Here is a 23179-nt window from a genome sequence, read left to right on the forward strand (position 1 = left end):
TTTACCTGGTCCATCGAGGGGTCGAACCTTAAGGCTCTCTATGGAGAAAACAACCGTGAGATTAGAAATCACGCGACGGACCTACCACTCTGACGTGGGTTCGTTGTAACTTTGTAAACAGATCGCGTTGATACCTTTCTCTTGCACGAGCCACAGATGCATTCAAAACGGCAACGGGTGCTACGCGTACTGAATTGCACAGAGTACATGCGATAAATCGTTCAGATTGTAATCTAACTTCCTGCTCGAAACCCTAGGTGATCTCGATTGCTATATTCCGTCGAGTGGTTAAACGTTTCGTGCATGCAAAAATAACTGCACGTTTGTTTCTTCTCGCAAAAAGTCACCCTTATCTGATCCGTTCAGGACCAAAGTGCTAATTATTCCAGTTTGCTAAATTTTTTAAACTAACGCGTCAAAGCATATGTCACAGGCACAAGTGTCTAAATTTTGATCAACAGGATAAGCACGCTAATATTTTCTACAATGCTGTCTTTTGTTCATGATTCTGACGATTCAAATCGATCTCACCTCTTTTTCGCTCCCTTGCCTGAGATCTGAATATCACTTTAAAGCTAATAATTCTGACTTACACTATTTTGCCCATCAAAGATATAATCTCGTCAATTTCTCCTATTTTACGATCTATAGGGTTCCCACAATTTAACCGATTCGCCGAATAAGCAGCTCACTTACCCAGGGTTTCCTTCCTCTTTTGTAAATATTATCTCCGATCTTTGTCGTTCGTGACTTTGCACGGTAGTTGAACAAATTGGTGAGAAGATTATGAAATTAAATAAGAAATACGATAATCTGTGATACAGTATGGCAACAAGGTTCCTACCTAGAAAATGTTTATCGGCGTCCCGTTATCGGTCGCTAACATTCCGATGGTTCACAATCCTGAAACACCCACCAGCACCTTCGAGCCGCGGATCATCGAACGTCTACCTGGGGCGAGTGGAGTGGCTGGCGTGGATCAGGTCACGGCTTCAGAGTGGGGATATGAGTATAGTACAGACTGTATAGAGCAAGAGACAGCCGGTCTCTCCTGTTTCGTAGCCTCACCTAGGGACCCTTTCCTACATAAGGCCCACGTCCTCACCCCACCACGTCAGTAGAGAACCAGCCGTTGAAGTGCCACGATCCGACACCTCTTCGCCGCGTTGCTGCACCTTTCGTTTCCTCGCGATCCGCGTTTTCTCTTCGTCAGCGTCGATAGTTTCCTCTTATCACTAACGTGGATTATGTGCTGCGACGCTGAAATCTGTGTACGAAAAAAGTGACTGATACCGGAGCTGATTTTGGATGTACGAGTCGAATCCTGCTGCTCAAGGACACACGGTGAATAGCTTCTCTTTTTTGTGCCGGTACCAGATCTTCCAGGAGGCGGCCTTTCTTTACGAACAAAGTTGCCAGATATTTCCGTTCGAGTAGTCTGGCTTCGAACAGGCTGAATTTTTTGAAATTAACAGCGATGGATAAAAGAAAGTTTAAAAATGTCAATAACTTTTGTACTAAACATTTTCGACTATATTGGTGACAGTTAGATGTACGTTATATTCATTCGCTACTCTTGTAGAATGTAATTCCATTTTGGAAAATTATGGTACTTTTTCGTATCATTTCGATCTTGAACTTTCTTTTGTTTACCGCTATAGTCTCGAGTAACTTGAAAAATGTTGCACGTTTTGCATACGAGGATCTTATGCAACGATCGATGTTTATCGTTTATGGAATTCGATGGTATTTTCTTCAATTAGTATCTCGTTTTTAACATATGTTTTAGAAGTGGATGTTTCTCTTCGAATCAATCGAAGACATTTCGGTAACCGCGATATCAGACGATTCCGAATTGTTAACGACTTGAATCAATAACTACTCTTCTATAAATATAATGATTATCGTCATTTCCTACCGAAGAAGGAAGACTTCTTACGTGTGTCAGTCTTTAACAGAATAATTGCGCGTAATTTATTTATTTTTATTTATACTACTTAGACGTACTCAAAATTGATTTTCACTACGTCCAAGTTCTATGGATAAAGTTCGAAAATGGTTTATTGGAAATCATCCGAAGTGATTTATAAGACTCTAAAGAAAAACGAAAAGAGGAGGAAGTACCGTGACTTTGTCTCCTAAACATAAGAATAATTAAAAAAATCTCGCTGCGACTAACGAAACTGTTTGATCAGTGCAAAAAATAGGCAAACGATTAATCGCGAAGAGGTTCGAATCGAATGAAATCGGAATACAAGTAGAAGCGCGATCCAACAAAGGGGTTAAGGTCATTCTTACGTAGCTGCAATCGAATTTGGTAGCTCCTTGGACAAAGTCAAGTACTCTCTCGAACGCTGTGATGTTAGAAGCTCGTCTAATTGTAAGACTGCACGATCCGGTAGTACGAGTCGCTTGGTTAGTGCACTGTAAAGCGACGGCGAATGAGAGAAATGGAAAAAAAGAAGGAAAGTGACCGCGCGTGGCTCCGGTCGGTACATCTGTCAAAGAATGGAAAAAGAGAGAAGAACCGAGGAAAGAGGTTGGAAGAGAGGAGGAATAAGAAGAAGAAGGATAAAAAAAAACACTGAAAGGGACTCGTAACGAAGGAACCAGCAAAGCTAGTCGTGGGTCCTATACAAACTTTCCTGTCGAAGTTCCAGGGACCCCGTGGGTCCACCTCGAGGAACCTTTTCTCGAGGATCCCTCTATTTAAATGGCCAGGCGTTTGTTCACCAGGACTCGTTTCGTTCTATTGTTCCCGCCTTATTTTCGAGGCGCGTCCTGAATGTCCGCAGCCTGCTTTAGCCCGTCGCTAAAGGGTAAGCGGTTACGAAACGTGGTCCCGACTTCCTTTACAATTTGCAAATTTCCAGTTTAATTTCAATTCGCCATTAACCAAACGCGTTTCTTTTGTTGTCTATTCCGTCGTTGATATCCTTCTATTTCTTATTCCTTGCGCCCAGGGCGGACCGTTTTTTTCTTTTGCTGGAACCGACTCTTTCATCGTCGAATCAAAGATGTGTGAGATTGGATCTGAGAGTTGCCGGTATCGTCTATGCAAATGGTCCACGCTATTGCCAAGACGACCTTAGAATTTAATGGTAGGAACGTAACCACGTGCAGTGGAGAAGCAGAAACCCCAAGTGTATAAACAAAGACTATCCACCCCTGTAGGATACTGAAGGTCGATCGGTGGTGACTAAGACTGTGGATGTTTACGTTTATGCATAATGCAAATAAGCAGAAATAGGCAAGCGCATATGCAAATACAGAAATGTATAAAATATCATGGATATTGGAATTCACATTACGTTTAAAAGATAGATATGCCTACTTTTGTTCAAGTGTCTGTAAAAAACGAATTTGTATAAATATCCGCCGTCTGATTGCAACGACAGATGAAAAATCGGAAAGCACGAAGCTGCAAGATCGCAGTGGTACCTATATTACGTAAGTTTGCGATCTCGAAGGGAAGGAAATGCAGCAGAGAAAATCGGAAACAGGAGGAAGGACAAAACCCGGGACAGGTGTGCTTCGAAATAGAGCGCGAACCGAAAGTCTGTCTTCTGGACGCGTTTCCTCTCCAGGTTTCCCGGCCCTGCTCTGATTCTTCGATCTCCCTTCCTTCCTTCGATCTTGTTCGTCTCGCTCTGTTGCCAAAAACCGAGTACGTCGGTGCTGTGAATGCGCGTTTGATTGTCCTCGACTGGCTCTCTTATGAAATCCCCCTGACCCCTTGGTTTAGTCGTTTCTTCTTTCTTGCCTCGTGCATCCGCTCGTCTCTCTCACCTTACTCGTTCCCTCCCCACCGAGAACTATGCTCGACGAGACACGGGACCATTTCGAGAGAAACGTCACCAGCAAAAGGTGTGTCTGGGGTCAATTCAATATAAATCAGAACCGAGTCTCGGAGCTAAGCTAAGCCGAGCGAAGAGCGCGGATGAAGCCGAAGAAGAAAAAGGAAGGCTCGACGGATGGGAAGGGGAAGGGGGTGTTCGCTACGATGAATAGACTATTTTTAGGGAGCGCTCACGATCTGTACGCAGCCCGTATACTCTTTGTGCGTGTAGCTGTCGCGTTAGTGTGTTTGCGACGTTTTCAAAAGGGATTAGGTACCAAGTGCTCACCTGCCCTTCCTTCGTTTTTCGTCTTCCTCTTACTTCTTCTACACACGCGGATATCTCTGTCACGGTGCAACTCCGAGCTTCTTGGCAACGACTTTCCCTTTATCTTTCGAATCCACGATTTTTATCTTCCACGTTGGAACGATCATCTTCCTGTTCGGTTGTCTCGAGTATCTTCGCGCGCGGAACACCGAAGAGAGGTTCGTTGCAAATCGCACGCAAACGTTTTCAGTGATTTTCTCTGCGACCAGGGAAGCGAGTTGATATCTCTCTTGAAATCATACCCATTGCACGATCTTCGAAATTATCGGGTCCATTGGGTCGAACGAATGTGCCGCGATTTATTTCGCAAGAACGGGTAGCATCGGTTCTTCCGTGGATGTCCCTTCATGCGTGGAAGGGGGCTGTCCCGATCGAGACTCGTGCTAAGAATCTTGGTGTTTCTTGTTTTCCTCGGGGCTGCTCGCGAAAGGAGCCGAATCGTGACCGTTAATGCCTTCTTCTTTATTCTCCTCGAGCCGTGAATAATCGCATTGTGCCAGTGGTTTTCGCGATGCATCTGTTTCGCGTTTCACGCGAATTAATCGCGCGGCTGGCGACGGCGGTAAATAGGGGGACTCCCAGCTGATTTTGTATTGCCTTCGCGTTATCTCATTCCCATTACCCTGTTTCGTCTGCTGCGACTCTCGGTGTTGTTCAGTGACGTGCGAAATCCTTTCGAATGTAAAGTACATCGAAACACGTTTAAACGAAGCGTATTATCGATTCCATTCGAATGTGGCGCGAAGATTCGCTAGATGGACGATAATAAAGAAATCAGGTCGGTAGATAATAAAGGGGACTCGGACCTCTTCGGTTAATTCTCATCCTCGAGAAGAGTTCAATGTCGAAGTCGTTAAAAACAGCTTTTACAGCATACATTAAGGAAAAGAGGGGTCTGGCGTGCTTGTAAGCATGTTAAGGTTTTTAACCGTCGCTCTATTTTATTCCTTTCCTCGGTTGAAGGAAAGTGCTCAGCTCGATCCTGTCTTGTTCTTCGCGGGGTCTATGCAGAGGGTTAGGTAAGGGAGTCCGTATAAGTAAGGGGGCGCAAAAAAGGGATTAAACCTGATCGGAGGGGCCACCCAGCCACCCCTCTCCTTTTTACATTTAGGATACGATCCAAGAACGTAGCAAGTATCGACGACCTGGCGCGGATGCTTTACAACCTATAAAAGCGACAGATATGGGTCATGTTTTATCCAAACTGCGCGGACTAAAGCGCCTGGAACAATTTAATATTATAGTTTCCCACTTGCTACTCGTTCATCGAACGAAAACACCTTCCCCGAAATTACCTCGTTCCGTTCGTACGATGATTTAACTCTTCGCTTTAAGGAAGTTACGATCCCGGATTTTAAACTTTCACGATGCTTAGACGACGTATTTGTGGTTCTTCGAGTTTCGCCCGTGTTCTTGTTGGTACGTTTTTTGGGGCTGCCCCGTAGAAGCGAATTGAAATGCTTGTGAAACTTCGGAAGAAACCGCAACGTGTTAATAAAAGCACGAGCGAGACCCGGAAAACCACAAATACCTTAATGCAAGGCACACTCAATATTTCGTCCTAATTGCTTCATACTCATCAAGCTACTTTCGAACAGTGTTCGTAATTTCGATCTGCCTTTATATTTTGGTTAAGTCAAGTCGATATATTTTTATTAAATCAAGATGTGTTATCGAGTACAACGTTATAACGTACTTTCCGAGTAAGGGTCCGACTAAATCAGAGTATATTTCAACATCCCTCGTCGAACCCCTTTTTTCAGCACTTGTTTCCTTTGGTTCACAGTACGCGTTAGCTTCGAACAACGAAAGTCTCCTTCCTATGGCGGTCATTTGTCGTTTGACCACATATATCGGCGATCGTTAGATGAGACGATAAGAGCTACAGGTGAACTGTAAGTCCCCTTTTCTAGACGCAGCGCCCCGCAAGCACTTAAGATTTATCTTTGACTTGTAATTACGTCACGAGCTTGCAGCTGCTTATTAAGGGGTCAGAATATATATTTTTCGCAATCAGTTGTGTTTTCACCGCAGAGTATATCAGATTCTTCGTACAAACGATAATGTATCTGCTGATTCTTTAGAATAAAAATATGCTTCTGTATGCTATACACTATCAGCCACGAGTATTCTACTCGTTCAATGTATTGGAAAAATAACAAACCTTACTTTACTTAGTATTTAACACTACGCACACGTGGTGCAAACACTAACAGTTTTATAGTGAAATGCCCGGAAAATAAAATCGGTGGAAGATTCAATTTGTAAGAAATTCAGTTTTCAATGTTCGATTTGTACCAAATATCGTTCTTGTGGTTTGATACTTATGGCTGGCAGTGTATATAATGGTTCTATTCGTTTCCGCGAATGCTATGTTAAAACACAAGGACGCATTTCTAATAAAAAGCATACGCAAACAGCTTAACCGAAGTTTCAAGCTGCCGTGTCGCCTTCCACTCGAAGCACAATCGAGAAACACGACCTAGATCGCAGGTGCAGCGCGCTCGACGACTTTGTAATTACATTCGAGATTCATTGCTAGTGCAAATCGCAGGGCATTATGCAAAGAGCATAACGCACATACCGCTTTCCGTTTCTTGTTCAGCTCCGTATGTACGCCGTCTGGAACATACGAAACGTTTTAAAGGTTCCGCGCGTGTCGCGCGACTGGTTTTCTTCCCTTAAAACATTCGACCAGACCGCGTGTGCAATCTTTAAAAACGTATCGTCGGTTAAATCCTTGGAAGCGCTTCTTCAATACGTTCCGGTTGTACTTTTCAACCGATTCGAACGTAAGGGTCGTCTCCCGTTTTTAATCTCCCAATCGCAAACGCTCAAGGAGAACCAGTTGCGCTTTCGTCGCAACTTCTTTGCTTCCACTTTAGCAAGTATCGAGTTAATTATTTAAACATAAGCACAGAATGCTTAATGTAGCGTTCGCGTTGTTTCTCACGATGGCGGAGGCAATATCGCGAGCTTAACGCTCGTTGCGCGCGAAATACAGTAGACGTACGAGACAGGGTCGCGAAAGATACCGAACGTAATACGTTAAAGCAAGACGGCTGAAAATAAGCGAAGATAACGATCGCATTTCGTTGACGGTGTTTCGACACCAAGCGAACTATCGTGCTTTGCGGGACCAGATGGAAGGCACGCTATACGTGATCGCCACCATATGGGCAGGTGCCCATGCTGTTTTACCAGCGACCGTATATACGTAGCCGAGGGGTTGCACATAACGTTGCACATGTACGTGTACAAGCACGAGAACGTGACGCTGCACGGAGAACGCACAGGTAGACCAGGTCTCGAAAGTACGTGAACGCGCGTATAGTGGAAAAGTGCGTGTTACGATAGAAGAACGCGTGCGTGGCATGGCAACAGACTGTATGTAAATGAATGCATTTTTATACCTAATTCACAATACAGTACGCCCCACCCTGCAGAAGGAACCGTTAAAAGTGAAAACCCAATACGTACTGCTACTGCTGCTGCTGACACTTTTCTGTTACACTTGCTTCCAACGTTAGAAACTTGCAACAACGTAATACACATTTTACGTTGTTAACAAGATTAGTTACACGCTACTTTCTACACATACTTCTGTACCTACACTCGCACTAAATGATTCACGAACGTATTGGAAGATTTATCGCAGAAAACTTTTGCGCAAACTTCATTAACTTTTACACGTGCTTCGCTAATGAGTCGTAGAAATAAAGGAAATTGCGGAGGAGCAAGGGAGGAATTCGAGTTGTGCTAACAGAGCGAAAGTCAATCGTTCTAATCGAATCAATGATTACTTGGTCCAGCGAATTTTGCACGGACAGCCTTCTCCGTGTCATCGATTCCATTTGTTCGTTAGTTCCATCGCTTTAGTTTGACAAATCTCTTTTACTACGAGCAACACTGCATGTGCCTATGAATAGTCTTAGCCTGGCATTTAACCGTTCGTTAAGGCAAGCGTTAAGTCGTGAAATAGAATCAGGTGTATGGGTTTCACCTGTTTTACTGTTTCCCGTATGCCATGACAGGTGCATCTGCTAGTTTCGTCACTGTTTTTCTGTTGTTCTTCTGGTTTTTCTCTCTTCTTTCCTTTTTTTTGTCACCACTTTTGACCTGTTGTCCAATTAAAACCGGACATTTATTTTCGGCAGCCCGTATGGTTGATACAATTCTACCGACACCCTCCTTCTTCCTGCGATTGTATCCCTTTAACGCAAGATCGTGCGATATCCTGTTTCTTTGCGTCACGTGCACGCCTTACGTAATTTCTCCTTCATATTCACGTGCAATCTGAATAACTGAAAAGTACATACTCTCTGGGATAAAAAAATTTTGCAAGAATGTTCGATTTGACGGATTTATTTGTCGATGTTTCATCTAATCTAATTTTATTCCAATAACTTTTATCTAATCCGACTTCTCTTCCATGTTCGCGAAGAATCCGTGTAATCGAAAAATACATAAAATTCAGTGGAACATTTTGATTGTTAAAAATAAATTTCGTTTTATCGACGACAGTCTGAAATTCTGCAGTATCGTTTGGTTTCGTGTATGTAATCGAAACGGCGGTCGTCCGTGGTTCAGTATCGCGATTAAATCGATAAAGTTGTTGTAAGCTTTTTAGCGGAAGGGTGGAAAGGGTTAGACGCGTTCCGCTTAGTTAGGGATTTGCTTTTTGCCTTTAGAGATGCTGAAGTGGACGGTTTCGAGATCATTGTCAGCGAGCAGCTCGACGCCTCACGGTCCACCTAACTTGAACAAGGCGCCCCGTAGGCCTTTTCGAGATCTATCTAACACGCCTCCCGCTGCTGGGACGAAAACTCGGGGTGTACCTGGTCAAAATGCCGAAAATATATCGGCGAGAACGACGCCGGTTCGTCGAAGAAGATGCAGGAGCCACGGTAGCGACCTGAGAACGTACTTTCAGGTATCGAACTCGTCTCATTCGAATTTTTATTTGTCGCGTCTATCCTGTTCCTTCTCAATAAAGTCTCGTTTCCACCGAAGAATCGACATCGAGTAACTTTTTGTTGCTTCAGTGCGAACAAAATGTTTCTATAAGATGCTATTTGTTGAAAATATCTCGGCACACGTAGCAACAAGAGAAGAAGACAATGTTGCTTGATGTGACTTCGGCAGAGACGACGCTTTATGAAGCGACATCGCTGAAAATCACGACCCAGATTTTGCGTGGAAAATTAAGAGGTGGAAAATAGAAGTTGGAAGGCGAGATAAGCCGTATCGTTTGGTTTCAGGCAACGAAGCCTAATTTGCGCGCGAACAAACGTCAATCGATGTCACAGCAACCGGGGAAATCATCGATCTCGGAGAGTTTTTATCAAAGCACGCCAAGGGTCGACGCCGATATCGGCCCGTTAACGTTTTTTCCCCCGGGCAGCAAGTGCTCGACAGCTCTGACCCTGCCAACCGATCCGGCGCTCTTTATGAAAACTAGAACAAAGAATTTCCAAAGTGACAACGAGCTACCACAAAACATCGTGAACGAGGCCAGGGCGAATCTCCAATCGCACGTCTCTGACTTTTTTCAACAAATTTCGATGGCCACCAGCCCCGAAGACGTGATGGAGGCTGAGTCCGTACCCTTCTCGAACAATCGAGTTTATTCTCAGAACGAGAGGAAAACAAAGTTCGCGGATTGTTCGAAAATATCATATTTACCGAAACTGGCGAAGATCACGAAAATTCACGCTCGATGCAAGACACCGTACCACAGCAAGACTTCCTCTGCTGTGAACTCTTTGAAAGGCAATGGTCATAGTCAAACGCCCTTAGCTGGGAAACTTTCGAATCTGGCTATCGACCAAGACTTACCTAAATTTGAGAACATGGACAACGCGGTTACGGAAGTTCTCAACAGGTAAGAGACTCGTAAAACTTTGGACTTCGCAGGTCCTCTGTTACCCAAAATCCCTTTTCAACGTTCTTTGTTACTTTTCTATTTACTGTCTTCTTTTTTTTTTTTATCTTTTATTATCATCCTTGTCGTCCAGGGAGCAGGAAATAAATTTTACTGGCAAAACCGTGGCGGAAATTCTTTTGGGAGACGTGGAAGAAAGGAAGAAGGTTCTCGGGAGTAGTTGCGAGGAAGAAAACTTCTCCGCATCCGATCATACTTACGAGACGATCGTGGAACGAGACGAAACCGTGGCCGAGGAAGCTACGACTCACAACGATAGTTCCATCTCTTCGGCTAGTCAACTGTTGGAGGATCCATCGCCGATGTCTTGGGCGTTTACCTCGCCTACGAACGATCTCGATGGAGAATTCACATTGAAGAGACAGCGAGGCATACGGAGGAAGCGGCATCGGAAGGATACCGAGAAAATCTCCGATGGAAAGCGAGCAAAGAGACGATCGTCTAGTCACAGCCCGTCCACTGGCACGAAATCAGCAACGACGCAGAACACCTTGATGGAAGCTGTGAATCCAAACGTGAAGAAACTCGCCTTGGAGACCGACTTGGACACTACTTTGGACGAGAAATGCGTGTTCGAACCGAAAGGGCTGTTCTGTGAACTCGACGATCGCAAGGACGAGGAAGTTGGAAAGAAAGCGAATACTTGGGACCTGGATAGTCCAAAATCGACTCTTACCGATGACTTTCATAGTTCGAAATCGTTTCTGAACTCGGTGTCCAACACACCGGAGACTCCGCTGGTCGCGACTGTCAGACGATGCCTCAAGTTCAGCCCGGAAAGCGAACCTCCGAGACAAAACTGTCACGGATCGATCGAGATCGAGTATTCCGTCGTGGGCGATCAAATACACGTTCGAGGTAAGTATAGGAAATCAAGGGGAAGATAGTTGTTGGAAGGTTTCTCGTTTCAGGCACGCATAGGTTACGGTATACTTTGTACGTTTATTTTGATAAAATTCGAATCGCGCGAGTAAATCTCCGAAGAAGTAACGATCAAACCCATGAGATACATTAATCTTATCGGAAAGAAATTCACGAGGGTATCCGCGCCGCGAAGACGTCCCTGAAACAATGTTGCGAAAAGGCATGCGCCAGTCACGTGCCACGAGAGGGGGTGTTTCAGTTGGCACCCCGCGATAGACGACTGTGCCAGTAACCCACAGACCCTCCTGGCAATTGGCTCCCGGTTAGTAAGCCTACCAACATTGATTCTTCGCGGTACACATCCTTGCGTAAACAAGCCTCGAAAAATCTCCGAGACTTGCCCTTCCTCAGCTTCTTCGTTCACACGCTTCCGAGTACCTAAATTCTGCTAAGAAATTTCGTTGAACCATCGTGCTGTAGCTTGCCAATCACATCGATTTTCCAATCGGTTCGTATCTTTTGTTTCTCGTATCCGTTCGTTTGGCAGAACGAGGAGGAATCACTCGGAGTGGAAGCGTGTTGCAGCAAGTAGAGGAGTGCCGCATTGGTCAGGCACCAGCGATGCGCGTAGTGCGTGCAACGGAACGGTCAGCCGGAAGGAGAACGAGTCCTCGTTCGTTCCAACTTCTTTCACCCCCTTCCGTGAACGATACGTTCTCTAATAACTCGAATATCGTACGCGGTTCAAGCGTGTGACCGATCTCGCGACAGAAAACATAAAGACGATCGAAAAAGGCTGGTGCCCTGACGAGACTGTCTTTTTATTTCGTGCAGTGATAAGGTGCAAGGACCTACGGAGGGCATACGAGGGTCCAGTTCACGCTTACGTGAAGGCGAGTTTGAAGAATACGAACGGTGAGGGAGTGGTGAAGAGAACAGCGGTACACAGAGCCACACCGAATCCCGTTTTCCACGAGACCTTGATACTACCCTGCCCGGTGAACAACAATCACTACACCAGCAAGCCCACGTCCCTGGACATCGCGGTCTGGCACAGGGATCGTCGTGCAAGGTGAGCATGCTCGAAAAAGAAAGTGTGCACGTAGTAAAAGAGGGGCTCGGAGGTTGAGATAACAGACGTAGCCTCGTCGTAGACGGTCGAAACGTGCTCGACCCCGGAACGATTTGCTGTCGGTTTGTCGGCTGCCGGGAATCGACACGCGAGCCGTTCTCTCTTTCTCTCTCTCTCTGTCTGTCTGTCTGTCTGTCTCTCTCTCTCTCTTTCGAGAACATCTTCGCGTTATTCTCAACGTTGCCTTGACTCATAATCGCACGATTCGCTATCGTGCCTTTCGACTATCCGGTAACACTTTCCAAATGATAATCGGTTAACCCGGTAACGATAGTTAGTGCCGCTTCGTACACGGCGCGAGATACTAATCTCACGCAATCCACCTTTGCGTGCATTCCGGCAGAATGTTTGGGAATATTTATAGAACGTTCGCCATCAAGTTTCCAGAAAGGAGTAACGTCAGTTATATGGTTAGACGCGTCGTCGAATATTCATATTAGAATCTCCTGCATGCTGTTCGTGTGCAACGATACATGGATGCACGCGTTTATCAGTGGCGTAGCTACAACGAAAAAGTGTCCTGTCGATGTTCGTCAAAGACATTGATCGTCTATATTCTCCTACCACGACGAATTAAAAATTCATACGAACGAACAAATACAACGGACGAAGCCGTTTCCACGAAGGGACAATCAAGCGACTGTATCATTCCGCGATGAAAAGGCACAGAAGTAGGCGCTGTCTCTGAGGAAAAAATATTGAGGTCAAGAACTACGGCTTGGTCTCGTTAGTGGAAGACGAACGAGCTAAGCAACCCTGCTCCCAATGTTCTCGGCCATCCTATCGCGTCTCCTTTTTAAACGCGATTCGAAACTCTTTACTTCGTTTTTATTATCTTCGAATACAATCGTTCGACGTTCGAATTTCTGCAAAGTAAGATTATGTCGCCACACGATGGCCATGTTCGGGTGGAAATACGATAATTTACCGGTCGATAAGAGACAGCTCGAATCCAGATAATTTTACGTGGGTTCGGAAGCAACGGTCCATCCGAATATCAAAACGAATTTCTGGGCTATGTGCGGATTTCTTGCGGTAGGAGGGGAATCGATTCTCTGGAAGCATGCGCACCGTGTTCACCACGTGCACTCGCGAACATCCGCGCGTCTCTGTAATGGTATACGGGAAACAACACAGAAACTGTCTGCCTTTTCCTTTTCCCTCTACCTAATGTAAATAGTTAAAACTTGTACGTGTGTGTGTGTGTGTGTATGTGCGCCGTTTATCTAGCGACTACACAGTCGTCTGTCGTACGTTTCGACTAACACCGATACTGCTGTCCAATGCAAGCTGATACACGATACACCAATAAGATACACGACGCTGTGTACACATAGCCAATATAACACGCGTATATTCACGCATGTTTTCGTTTTTCGCATTTCAGACGTAGCGAGCTGCTGGGCTGTATGACTCTACCCCTACCTCTGTCTCAAGATAAGGTAAATATGTCTGAACGTTTTAATTTTTTAATCGCAAGCTACGTATTTACGGAGATAAGTTCGAATCGGTTGCACTCGGTTTAAGACGGAAGAAACACGAAAATAACGTTCGGATTTGATAGCGTCTCGGCAAGGAGGAAGTTTAATACGTGACTGTACGTCAGCTGTTTGCTAGGATTTGTAAGTCTTCCTGGCTTAAGGTCAGGGCTAAGCTCGTTACGAAGCAAGTAAGTGGAACGTTGCCTGGCAAAGATTCACTTGCGCTTTGACCTCGTTAAAGGTGGCAGGTGGCAGGTGTCGTCGCGATATCTCGCTAATTTAATCGAAATCGTTCGTTTACGTTGTTCCACGACACGCGAGCAAGAGATGATCGTGGTGGCCATTTACTGTGTGGTATTCTTCGTGGTTGGAGTTTTGCTGAAAATATTCATGTTCTGTTGAGAGGAAGAGAACGTATCGGCGACGGGGTTGAATTTTTGTCGTTTAATTTAGTTTACAGTCGCGTATTAATCGTCGATGGGGATGGATTTTCGGTTTAAAATACGATTTCACGCCCTAGAGAGAGAACTCGTAATAAAGATTCGCGGAAAGTTTCTATCGCGAATCAACATCGTGTTGGTGTTCACGGTAACTTGGGTCGAGACGCAAACATACGAATCGTCGTATTTTCGATAATTTACGTTTCACTGAACGACTATTCATTTTTAGGAAGCGACATGGCATCCGCTAGAGGCAGGAACCGGTCGGAACACGAGCAACCCTTATGCCGGTTTGCCACAAGATTGCGGAGTTTCGCCACCCCTGTCGAAGGACGGAGAGCCAGATAATAATAATTCAGGAGCGGAAGACCTGACGTATTTGAGGCATCTCGAATTAGAGCCTATCGATCCTTTGACTGGCTTACCCCTGCATCCGGGTTTTACTGCTAGAGGCGGCAGAACACCATGCACCGTTACGAGGAGACTGATAAGGCAAACTGCGGCTAATCAGGTGAGTTTCTTTTTTCCTTTCGCAACAACGTGTCTTCCATCTGCACGATTATACAGAGAGACCTGTCTCCACTACACGACGATGTACATATCGGAAAGTTATAGTCGTTTCACGCAATTACCCCAACAGAATCACAGGGGTCCTCTTACTAGCAGGGTTTAAGTAGGCCTTTTCTGAAAGTCTGCTTTGTCCACGGCATTAGCTAAACGAGTCTCGTGCCGAGCTCTGTCGAAACTCTCTCCTTTGTAGCAAACGCGTGGAAAGCCCTCCCATGGCTCTTCGATATTTCTTCCGATCGTTATTATTTCCCCTGTACCCGTCCTTTTCTAACACTTTTGACAGAACGTTTCTTCCACTGTAGGTTCCATGGGGATTTTCGCTCTCCTGGGGAAGACCGCCCCGCGTGGAACGCGTGGACCCTGGCAGCCCGGCGGAACGATCCGGTCTGAGGCCAGGTGATCACGTAGTCTTCGTCGATATGACGAACGTAGTGACGCGATCACGGGAAGAGATTCTTGGACTGATCCAGGCGGCCACGAATCAACTGATTTTGGAAGTTTATCGTAAGGGCAACGTTCATTCGTCGATGCACCGGCCTAACTCGATGAACGTTAGTCTGCAGCAATCGATCGGTGGCGGACATCATGCGGTTGCGTTTAACGCCGAGGTCGGTACAGGCGTCCTAGTCTGAACATAGCAAACTCGTATCGAAGTTGTTTCGTTCGAATGATCGGAGGACGATTTGCTCGGATATGCGCGGTCGAAAAGGCTTTGGTTGCTCGTGATTTCGCTTGACTTACTTTTACTTTTCATATCATTCTTCCATTCGCGGTTTCGACTAGATTAATGGACTTTGTTGAAATCGCAGAGTAGCGTTGATCAAAATGTTTTGCGTGCTAGTTTAATAAGTTGTATCGAATTGAAAATTCGCTTTGAATTCGAATCGATCGGATGTTACCTACTCCTTGAACGAAGTTCTCGCAAGCCGCAGCGGGCTGCATTTTCTTTCGAGCTTATTTTTATGTTTCACGTTGCACGCCATGTCGCGCGATACTCGTGTACATTCTTTTCCGTGACTATCTTGTATTTTGCTGCGAACGCGTAATGTATAGCGCGTGTCCGTTTCCTTTGTCGGTGGACACGGTTAAGTTATGATACAGTTATGTTTTATTATGTAACTTGAACGGTTGTCTTTCTTTTTTTTGTTGCTCAACAAGTTCTGTTTAAAAGCATTTCTCGTATTTTATTTATTTATTTCATCCCTATCCCCTTAATGCTAAGACACGTCTTGCGTTGCGTCGTCTGAACAATCCGATTGGAGATACATAGAATCCGCTTGCAGAGCATGAACCGAGAACAACGATAGATTTACGTAAAAATTGTCTGCATGCGATGCCGCACAATTGCAAACCTTTTCCTCGTTTAAAATCGAACGAATGCCACGGCTTTTGCGATTGAACGCGTTCAGGTGTTTCCAAACCTCGCCCCGGATGCACCACCGGAGGAGGAGTTGTCCGTGCGTGAAACACGGTACTGGGGAATCCTGAAAAGCGGTCAAACGCGTTTTCTGGCGCCTTTAGCCGAGAGACGCGATGTTCTCTCCGCGGCGGATTACTTGATCCTCTTCCAAAATCTCGACGAGTTGCTCAAGATCTCCGAGGAAATTCGAGACGAAGGTGGCGGAGTGGAGAGTTACTTGTGTAGAGTTCCAAGAATCACCGCTGCCTATAGAAGATACTTAAGCGGGTTACAACGCGCGTGTTGCCTGTTGGTCGCCCTTAGACGAAACACGGCATTCGCGAAGCTCGTCTGCGAGCCTGCTGTACCGCACAAGAGACGACCCGATTTGACGGGTGTCTTGCTCTTGCCTCTGGAGCATTACAGGTTCGTTTCAAATTCATAAATCCTCGTATGCTTGAAATCTTGCTCGCTATACGTCGTGTATTCGTTCGAAATGTCCTTAGAGAGATGACGAGACTGTTGGGTCTGGCATCGCCAAGGAATTGCCAGCAAGCCAGAGATCTATCTCAGGGATACAGAGAAGCGACGGCTAACGCCGGTGTGATGGAACCACCGCGCGATACCGGTAGACCTTTGCTCAGTCTGCAAGAAGTTGAATCTCGACTGGTTTTCGCGAGATGCAAACCGTTCACGTTGGCCATGCCCGGTAGACAATGGTGCGTCTTGAAAAAGTATCGAAAAGATCAAAATGAGGCTGTGGTTACAGTGGTTAAATGTTCCGAAGTACCGTCGCTCTGACGAACGATACGCCTGAAGATAAGTAAAGAATAAGAAACCAAATGTATACGTATATTCGTCAGAATCTATATACACACGGTGCGTTTATTATTTATCATTTGTTATAGCATTCACATATCAATCAATTAGATTGAAGTATATCAAATCATCTAGTAGTATTTTCATACGACTACAGGAATTTGATATTATGATAAATAAAAAATACTTTTTCTAACTATTATACCTCATTGTTGTAGTATATTCGCCAGTACACGTAACCACAGCCTGAAAGTGGCTCTGGCATCGTATAAAAGATTACGTGCATCTTCGCAGGTTATTCGGTGGTGCGCTCGCAAAAGTGGAGGGTCGAGCACGACTGCAACCCTCATGGGCCTTACTTCTCACCGACCTTCTCGTATTCGCTCGGGTTTCCCGAGATCGCGTTCTATTCGTAACCGAAGAGCCTCTACGACTATCGAACATCGCCGAGGCTTGTTTCACCGTCCGCAAAAGACCCACTGAATTTCGACTGCAAATCGCTATCAATCCTTCCGGAAGCTCGGAGAACGGTCACGTGGAGGTGAATAGCGGTGGCTGCAGCCCTCACAGTCGTCCGCGACGACGAGTTTTAGTTTTGCGTGCACCGACACCAGAACTGAAGGCCGTTTGGCACAATCTTCTTCAGCGACAGATGTAAGTAGCCTTTACTCGCATCGAGATGCGCAAGTTTCGAGGAATTCTGATAGGTACGATTCACGGACAGTTTGAATAGCTTTTTAAAGGAACGCTATAAAGATATGGTTTACCGTCACGTACCATGTTCAGAGCTCAACGAGACTCCGACAAGCTCGTCACATCGAAACGTTCGGTAGTTTCGCTTGTCTGTACTAATTCGTTATATTTTAGAATCTATGTAAATACAGGCTATGGTGGAACACCGAGTCAGGACAGTCCAGAAGAAAGTCCCATCACCGGTAGCAATTTCACCAACGCAGCGATTAGGGAGCCTACGGAAAGTTCGCAAGTGAGTAAACGAATGATAAGCAGTTGAGGATTAACTCGAAATCGAGCAAATTATTTACGTATTCTCAATTCGGACAGACTACCAGGGAGTCGCAGAAACAGGACGAGGAAAAGGAATCGCGCTCCGTTGACAGTATTGACAGTATCGTCAAGAGTTCAACGGGAGACAATCATCTGGCGCAATGGGTGCGCAATTCCCATCAAATTCCTCCACCGGATAACGAAGAAGTTCCTATCGAGGAATGGACGGCCGAGGAGTTGGCGGCACGTGCCCCGAAAGAAACCAGCAACGAGCCGAGTCGAGAACGAACCGCGACAGCGGAGGATGTTGTAACGGAAATAATGAGTTCGGATATAGAGCAACAGAGTACAGCTTCGAGCGCGAGCCTCAGTACCGTCAAGTCCAACAGCGTAAACACGAAGAAAAATGGCAGCCTCGCATCTTCCAAGGAAAATTCCACCAGCTCGATCAACATTTGCAGACGATGTCACAGGTAATAGGAAAATAGATTTTGCTGAAGAACTCAAAATGATAGAAATAAGTAGTAAATGAAATGTCCACTGATAGACGCGCGTGCAATTGTAGATCGGGTTGTCCAACACCGCCTTTGACGAGAGATCCGTTTTCCCCGTTGCCTCCGAAGATCTCAGTTGTCCCACCAACGCCTGACTTCTGCACCAGGCATCGACTTAGAAATGGATTGCACGATAGCCCAGGAAGGAACAGCCCATCTTACACTCCGGCCGATGGCAACACAGAAGATGGGAGCGAAGACGACCTTGATTGCGATGGCGAGCCACCGTACAGGTAAAGTTTAACGCGAAAGCAAGTTCGAAAGATCGTTTGATGATAATGGTATTTCGTTAATTTCCAGAGTTCTAAGAAGATTCGGTACGGTGAGCAGTTTGGATCAGGACGACGAGCTCGAAGAGCAAGCAGACGATGACAATCGAGATTCCGAGTCTCCACCTACGGGTTTAAGAGCGTGGACGGCTCGAGCAAGCAGTTACGTAGTCAGTAAGAGATCATCGTTACTGGAACAACTCGGCGAAGGCATAGGTGGATACCTTCTTCAATCTCCGGTCCCCCCTGAAAGAACGGAATTCTCGTTGGACCCGAACGACGAGGAAGGAACGACGTCCGGAGCTACCTCGGGGGACGATATCTGGGGAACTCCAACCTCTGGCGGCCCCGACGACGAAAGCTTCACCGCGAGCTCGGTAATGATACAAACCATTTTACGGTAATACGATAGCATTCGAAGGTATCGCTAGGAACACGACCGATTCAACGACACGAAAGATTCCCGAGTCTGATTGAAAATCGATTACGCGCGCGCGATATTCTTACTTTCTCTTCAGCTTCGCTTCTTTCGCCGATCTCACGGCTTTTGTAAAAGCTTGTCACTTACATTATACCGCAAAACAGTCGATGGTCGTATTGCGATCTAAAACCGTGGGAGGTTAAAAAGAGACCGTTTGTATTTTCATTCAGTTTCAATTAAAGTAAATAACGGGATCGAACGAGGCAATAAAATTAGAGGGAGAGAAAGAGAGAGAGAGAGAGAGTAAACGATTTAAATCAGTTAGTAAGAAACAAAAATTAGTTGGTAAGCTTCGCACGCATCTGCATGACAATGCTTGCCCTTTTGTTTGCAAAGAATCACTAGCCCCAACTGTGCCTGACTTCCCTAGCCGCCGCCCATCGGTTCAGGCAACGTCGTTACTTTTGGCGAAGATAACTACGGCCTAAACCTGTCGGTGGAGGACGAGGTCGACCAGGAGTCTGAGAACGACGACTGCAATTTGTCGGAACTGAACATGGATCAGTTACTTGGCAGTGGAAGTCTCAGCTCGCTGCGGTGTTTCCTGGGCAGGCAAAGGTTAGAGCCACTCCCGGAGGAGGAAGATTCGTCTGGAAGCGCGAAGGATCAAGTCGGATGGTGGTGACAGCGGTTTCAAACGGCGACGTCGAAGAACGTCGGCATGAGTTCCGATGGGAATGACAGGGATCGTATCTTCGCCAGATTGAGCCAGGAGGATGAAGAGTTCCGGAGAAAGATAGTGAATCTTCATAGAAAGTTGTCGGACGTCGAAGATACTTGCACGACCGAGGTTACGTCGTCGGATATTTCGAAGGAGGCGGAACGTTTGAAGGAACTGGAATCGGTCGCGCGAAGGGCGGAGGAGACTAGAGAGAGCAGAAATGCCGAAAGAATCGAAGCCGAACAAGCAGAGAGGGAAGGATATTTGTCGGCGGAACTCAGAGACACGAGGGATCGTCGATATACACACGAGCGAAGAAGACGGATGGAATTGTTCGGAATTCAACGAAAAACAGGCAAACTCGACGAGGATTCGGAAGATCAGAACGACACCAGCCCTTCTAGAACGGAGAAAAATTTCTTATACAGATTGAGAATAAAACGACGCAGCATGAAGCTGTTTAGTTTCTTAAGCGGAAAGGCCGCGGATAGATCGCAAGAAGAACGTGCCGCGAGACTATTAAGGATGTATATGCCTGAAAAGGGATCCAAAGCACAAAACACTATTTCTATTCATCATACGTCCAGAGACAGACGATTTTGGAAACTGCGAAGTCGAAGACGAACAAATTCCTCTTAAATGCAAAGGGATGTGCCACCTTCGGAGAACGGTCGATACAGGAAGGAGAAAGGAAACGATAGAACAATCGCCGTTTCTTTGTTATTAGAATTTCCAGTATTCGAGTTATCGAAGTTTTTTGAATTCTATTTAAGCACGTACAAGTTCAGACTTGTTTTCATAGAATCTAGCGTAACGATACGAAAGGTTAGGTTTACAATTTCGAGTCTAGACTATTTCTTCGTCTCGTAAACGATTTCAAAGTACGCCCCGGTACTTTCGTCGAAAACGATTAGTCGAATAAAAAGTTGCAGAACGCGAGAGTCGCGTTCCGTATTGTAGCGTGCTTGTCAGATTTTTAACGGAACGATTTTTTTCAAGAGATTTAAAACGGTCTAGTGAAACGTTTTCGATATATATATCTTTAAGGTGTTTCGTTTAAAGCGTAAGACTGCTCGTCGATCTAGTCTCGCTCATTAAAATATAGACGAAGTTTGTTTCATTTTTGGAACACTGTATCTCAGTAGGTCCGCACGACTGACGCAAAGCGGCACTCATCTTCCACCATAGATCTTGCTCGAACATACGAAACCAAAAGAAATTGTAAAAAAATAAAAAAAAAGTGGAAAAAAATTGAAATTTTAACATTACTGTTGGTAGGTTGTAACATGGCCAAGTGGCTGTAATCAATATACAAAATAAAGTATATTATTTGTTCACTGGCTGTTTCCCTATTTCCACTCCTGCGGTATCTTACGATAGCATAATTTTAATATTGATTTATGAATTACTGATTTATTTTTTACGTATAATACTTGGTTTTCATGGTAATCCAGCAATATAAAGTATCCAATTTTCTAGTATTGTAAATTGTTCCATTTTTGTCTATACATATATGTACAGGGTGATTTTTCTGTTAATTAAATCAAAGTAATAAAAATTTTACTTATTTTAACAACAAAGAATATCTTTATTTATTTAAAGAATATAAATAATCGTGTTACTAGTGAAATCTGCTGCAAATTATTTGCAAAGTCTCCTCTAATTGAATAAAGAAAACTGAGATTTATACGACGCGATGTGGCGATCAACGTATTTACAGTCAGTTGCATGTTGTATTTTAGTTTCACAGTACCGTGAGTAGTGAGAGGTTATAATCACAAGAGAATTATTTATTAAAGGCATAGTGACTAAAAGTATGACAATAGTAACGCGAATTATATTGAAATTGAGTGCTGCAACTGGCGTAGGTTTTGCTGGTTGGTGTTTGGGGAAGTTTTCAGAACAGAAACGACATTTGAATGCAGATATAAAAAACAATGGAAGTCATATTATTTCGAATGTAAACATCAAAGAAATGCCCGGTTTACCTTTATTTGGAACTGTTTCTGCAGCAGTTCCTATGGAAGTTGATACAAATATGGGTTCAAAATTGTCATCGACAGCTACAAGAGTATCAGAAGTAAGTTATTTCAGTCATACTTAACCTCAATAAGTAAAGATAAACAGTATGAAAAAATTTACCTTTGTTACATTTACCGCTTGTTATGATAATGCTATTTTTTTCTATTCTGTTACTCACGGTTTATTTATGAAATCCTGTAGAATAAAAAAGGAAAAGTAAAAGTAAAATGATTTTCATTTTTTACAGATTATGAAGTATGGTTTCCCTGGATTGGATCATGTTAGATCTTACGAAGATTTTGTCCTTTCTTATGATAGAAGAAATAGGGTAGCTCATTGGGTCTTTGAACACTTAAATAAAGATAGGTTACAACCCAATGAGGAGATATCACGTAGTAAGTGTGAATTCAAACCTGATCCAAGTATACATCCTTTTTTTAGGTAAATATTTGGAGTTTGAAACTATATAGAATATTTTGTAATTAATGTTTTAATAATTTTATTGGTAATCAGATCAGAAAATCATGATTACAAAGGCAGTGGATACGATCGTGGACATTTAGCAGCAGCTGGGAATCACAAGTGTGCTCAAAGTCACATAGATCAGACATTTTTCCTAACGAACATGGCACCGCAAGTAGGTGTGGGTTTCAATAGGGATTCTTGGAATAGATTGGAAAAATATGTTAGGCACTTAACCAAAGTTTATAAGGATGTATATGTCTGTACTGGTCCTTTATATTTGCCAAAGTGAGCAAAACTTTGTTACTCTGTGTAATTTTCTTTTTTTAAATATTTCAATTAAATACACGATGATTACAGAATAGAGGCTAATGGGAAAAAATATGTTCGATATGAAGTTATTGGCACAAATCATGTAGCAGTACCTACTCATTTTTATAAAATAGTTGTTGGCGAAACATATGATTCTAAATTAGAAATGGAAGCATTTGTAATGCCAAATACTCCTATAGATGACAGTGTACCTCTAACAAATTTCCAGGTAAATTAATAATATATCAAAATCAGAATTTTATGATATATCCTATATGAATAATCGTGATATATATATCGTGACAGGTACCACCAGAAAGTATAGAACGGGCTGCTGGACTTTTATTTTTTGATAAGATCTCACGTGATAAATTAAGTAAAATAAATGGAAAAAGTATTCGATAACCACAACACGAAGGTAAGAGGCAAAAATTGAAATAGATAGAATATTCTATTTCATCTGAATTTTGTAGATACATGAAATTAATTTAATTGAAAGTAAATATATATTTACAAAATAGAAGAGATTTTAGTGAATGATAATATGTATTTACCGATCACTTAAACATCTCTTTAAAAAAAAATTGTACCTGAAAAA

The 23179-nt window shown here is 44.2% G+C and overlaps 2 protein-coding genes across 2 annotated transcripts; both read left to right on the plus strand.

Annotated features, from left to right (window-relative positions):
- Positions 1–1056: 1056 nt before the first annotated feature.
- On the plus strand, positions 1057–21122 carry PsGEF (Protostome-specific GEF). The gene is made up of 16 exons (XM_033328196.2): positions 1057–1344; positions 8858–9099; positions 9428–10050; positions 10184–10968; positions 11809–12046; positions 13494–13548; positions 14257–14538; positions 14900–15205; positions 16007–16422; positions 16503–16715; positions 17110–17469; positions 17683–17800; positions 17878–18293; positions 18368–18607; positions 18675–19020; positions 19495–21122. Exons 2-16 carry the CDS (start codon positions 8860–8862, stop codon positions 19747–19749), a joined length of 4893 nt encoding a protein of 1630 aa, XP_033184087.2. The 5' UTR covers positions 1057–1344; positions 8858–8859; the 3' UTR covers positions 19750–21122.
- Positions 21123–21489: 367 nt separating this feature from the next.
- Positions 21490–23108, plus strand: EndoG (endonuclease G, mitochondrial). The gene is made up of 5 exons (XM_033328194.2): positions 21490–21865; positions 22055–22248; positions 22321–22557; positions 22630–22810; positions 22888–23108. The coding sequence occupies exons 1-5, from the start codon at positions 21602–21604 to the stop codon at positions 22984–22986; spliced, it is 975 nt and encodes a 324-aa protein (XP_033184085.1). The 5' UTR covers positions 21490–21601; the 3' UTR covers positions 22987–23108.
- The last annotated feature ends 71 nt before the right edge of the window (positions 23109–23179 follow it).

The sequence above is a fragment of the Bombus vancouverensis genome, chromosome 3 (genome assembly GCF_051014615.1).
Source record: "Bombus vancouverensis nearcticus chromosome 3, iyBomVanc1_principal, whole genome shotgun sequence".
Taxonomy (NCBI): domain Eukaryota; kingdom Metazoa; phylum Arthropoda; class Insecta; order Hymenoptera; family Apidae; genus Bombus; species Bombus vancouverensis.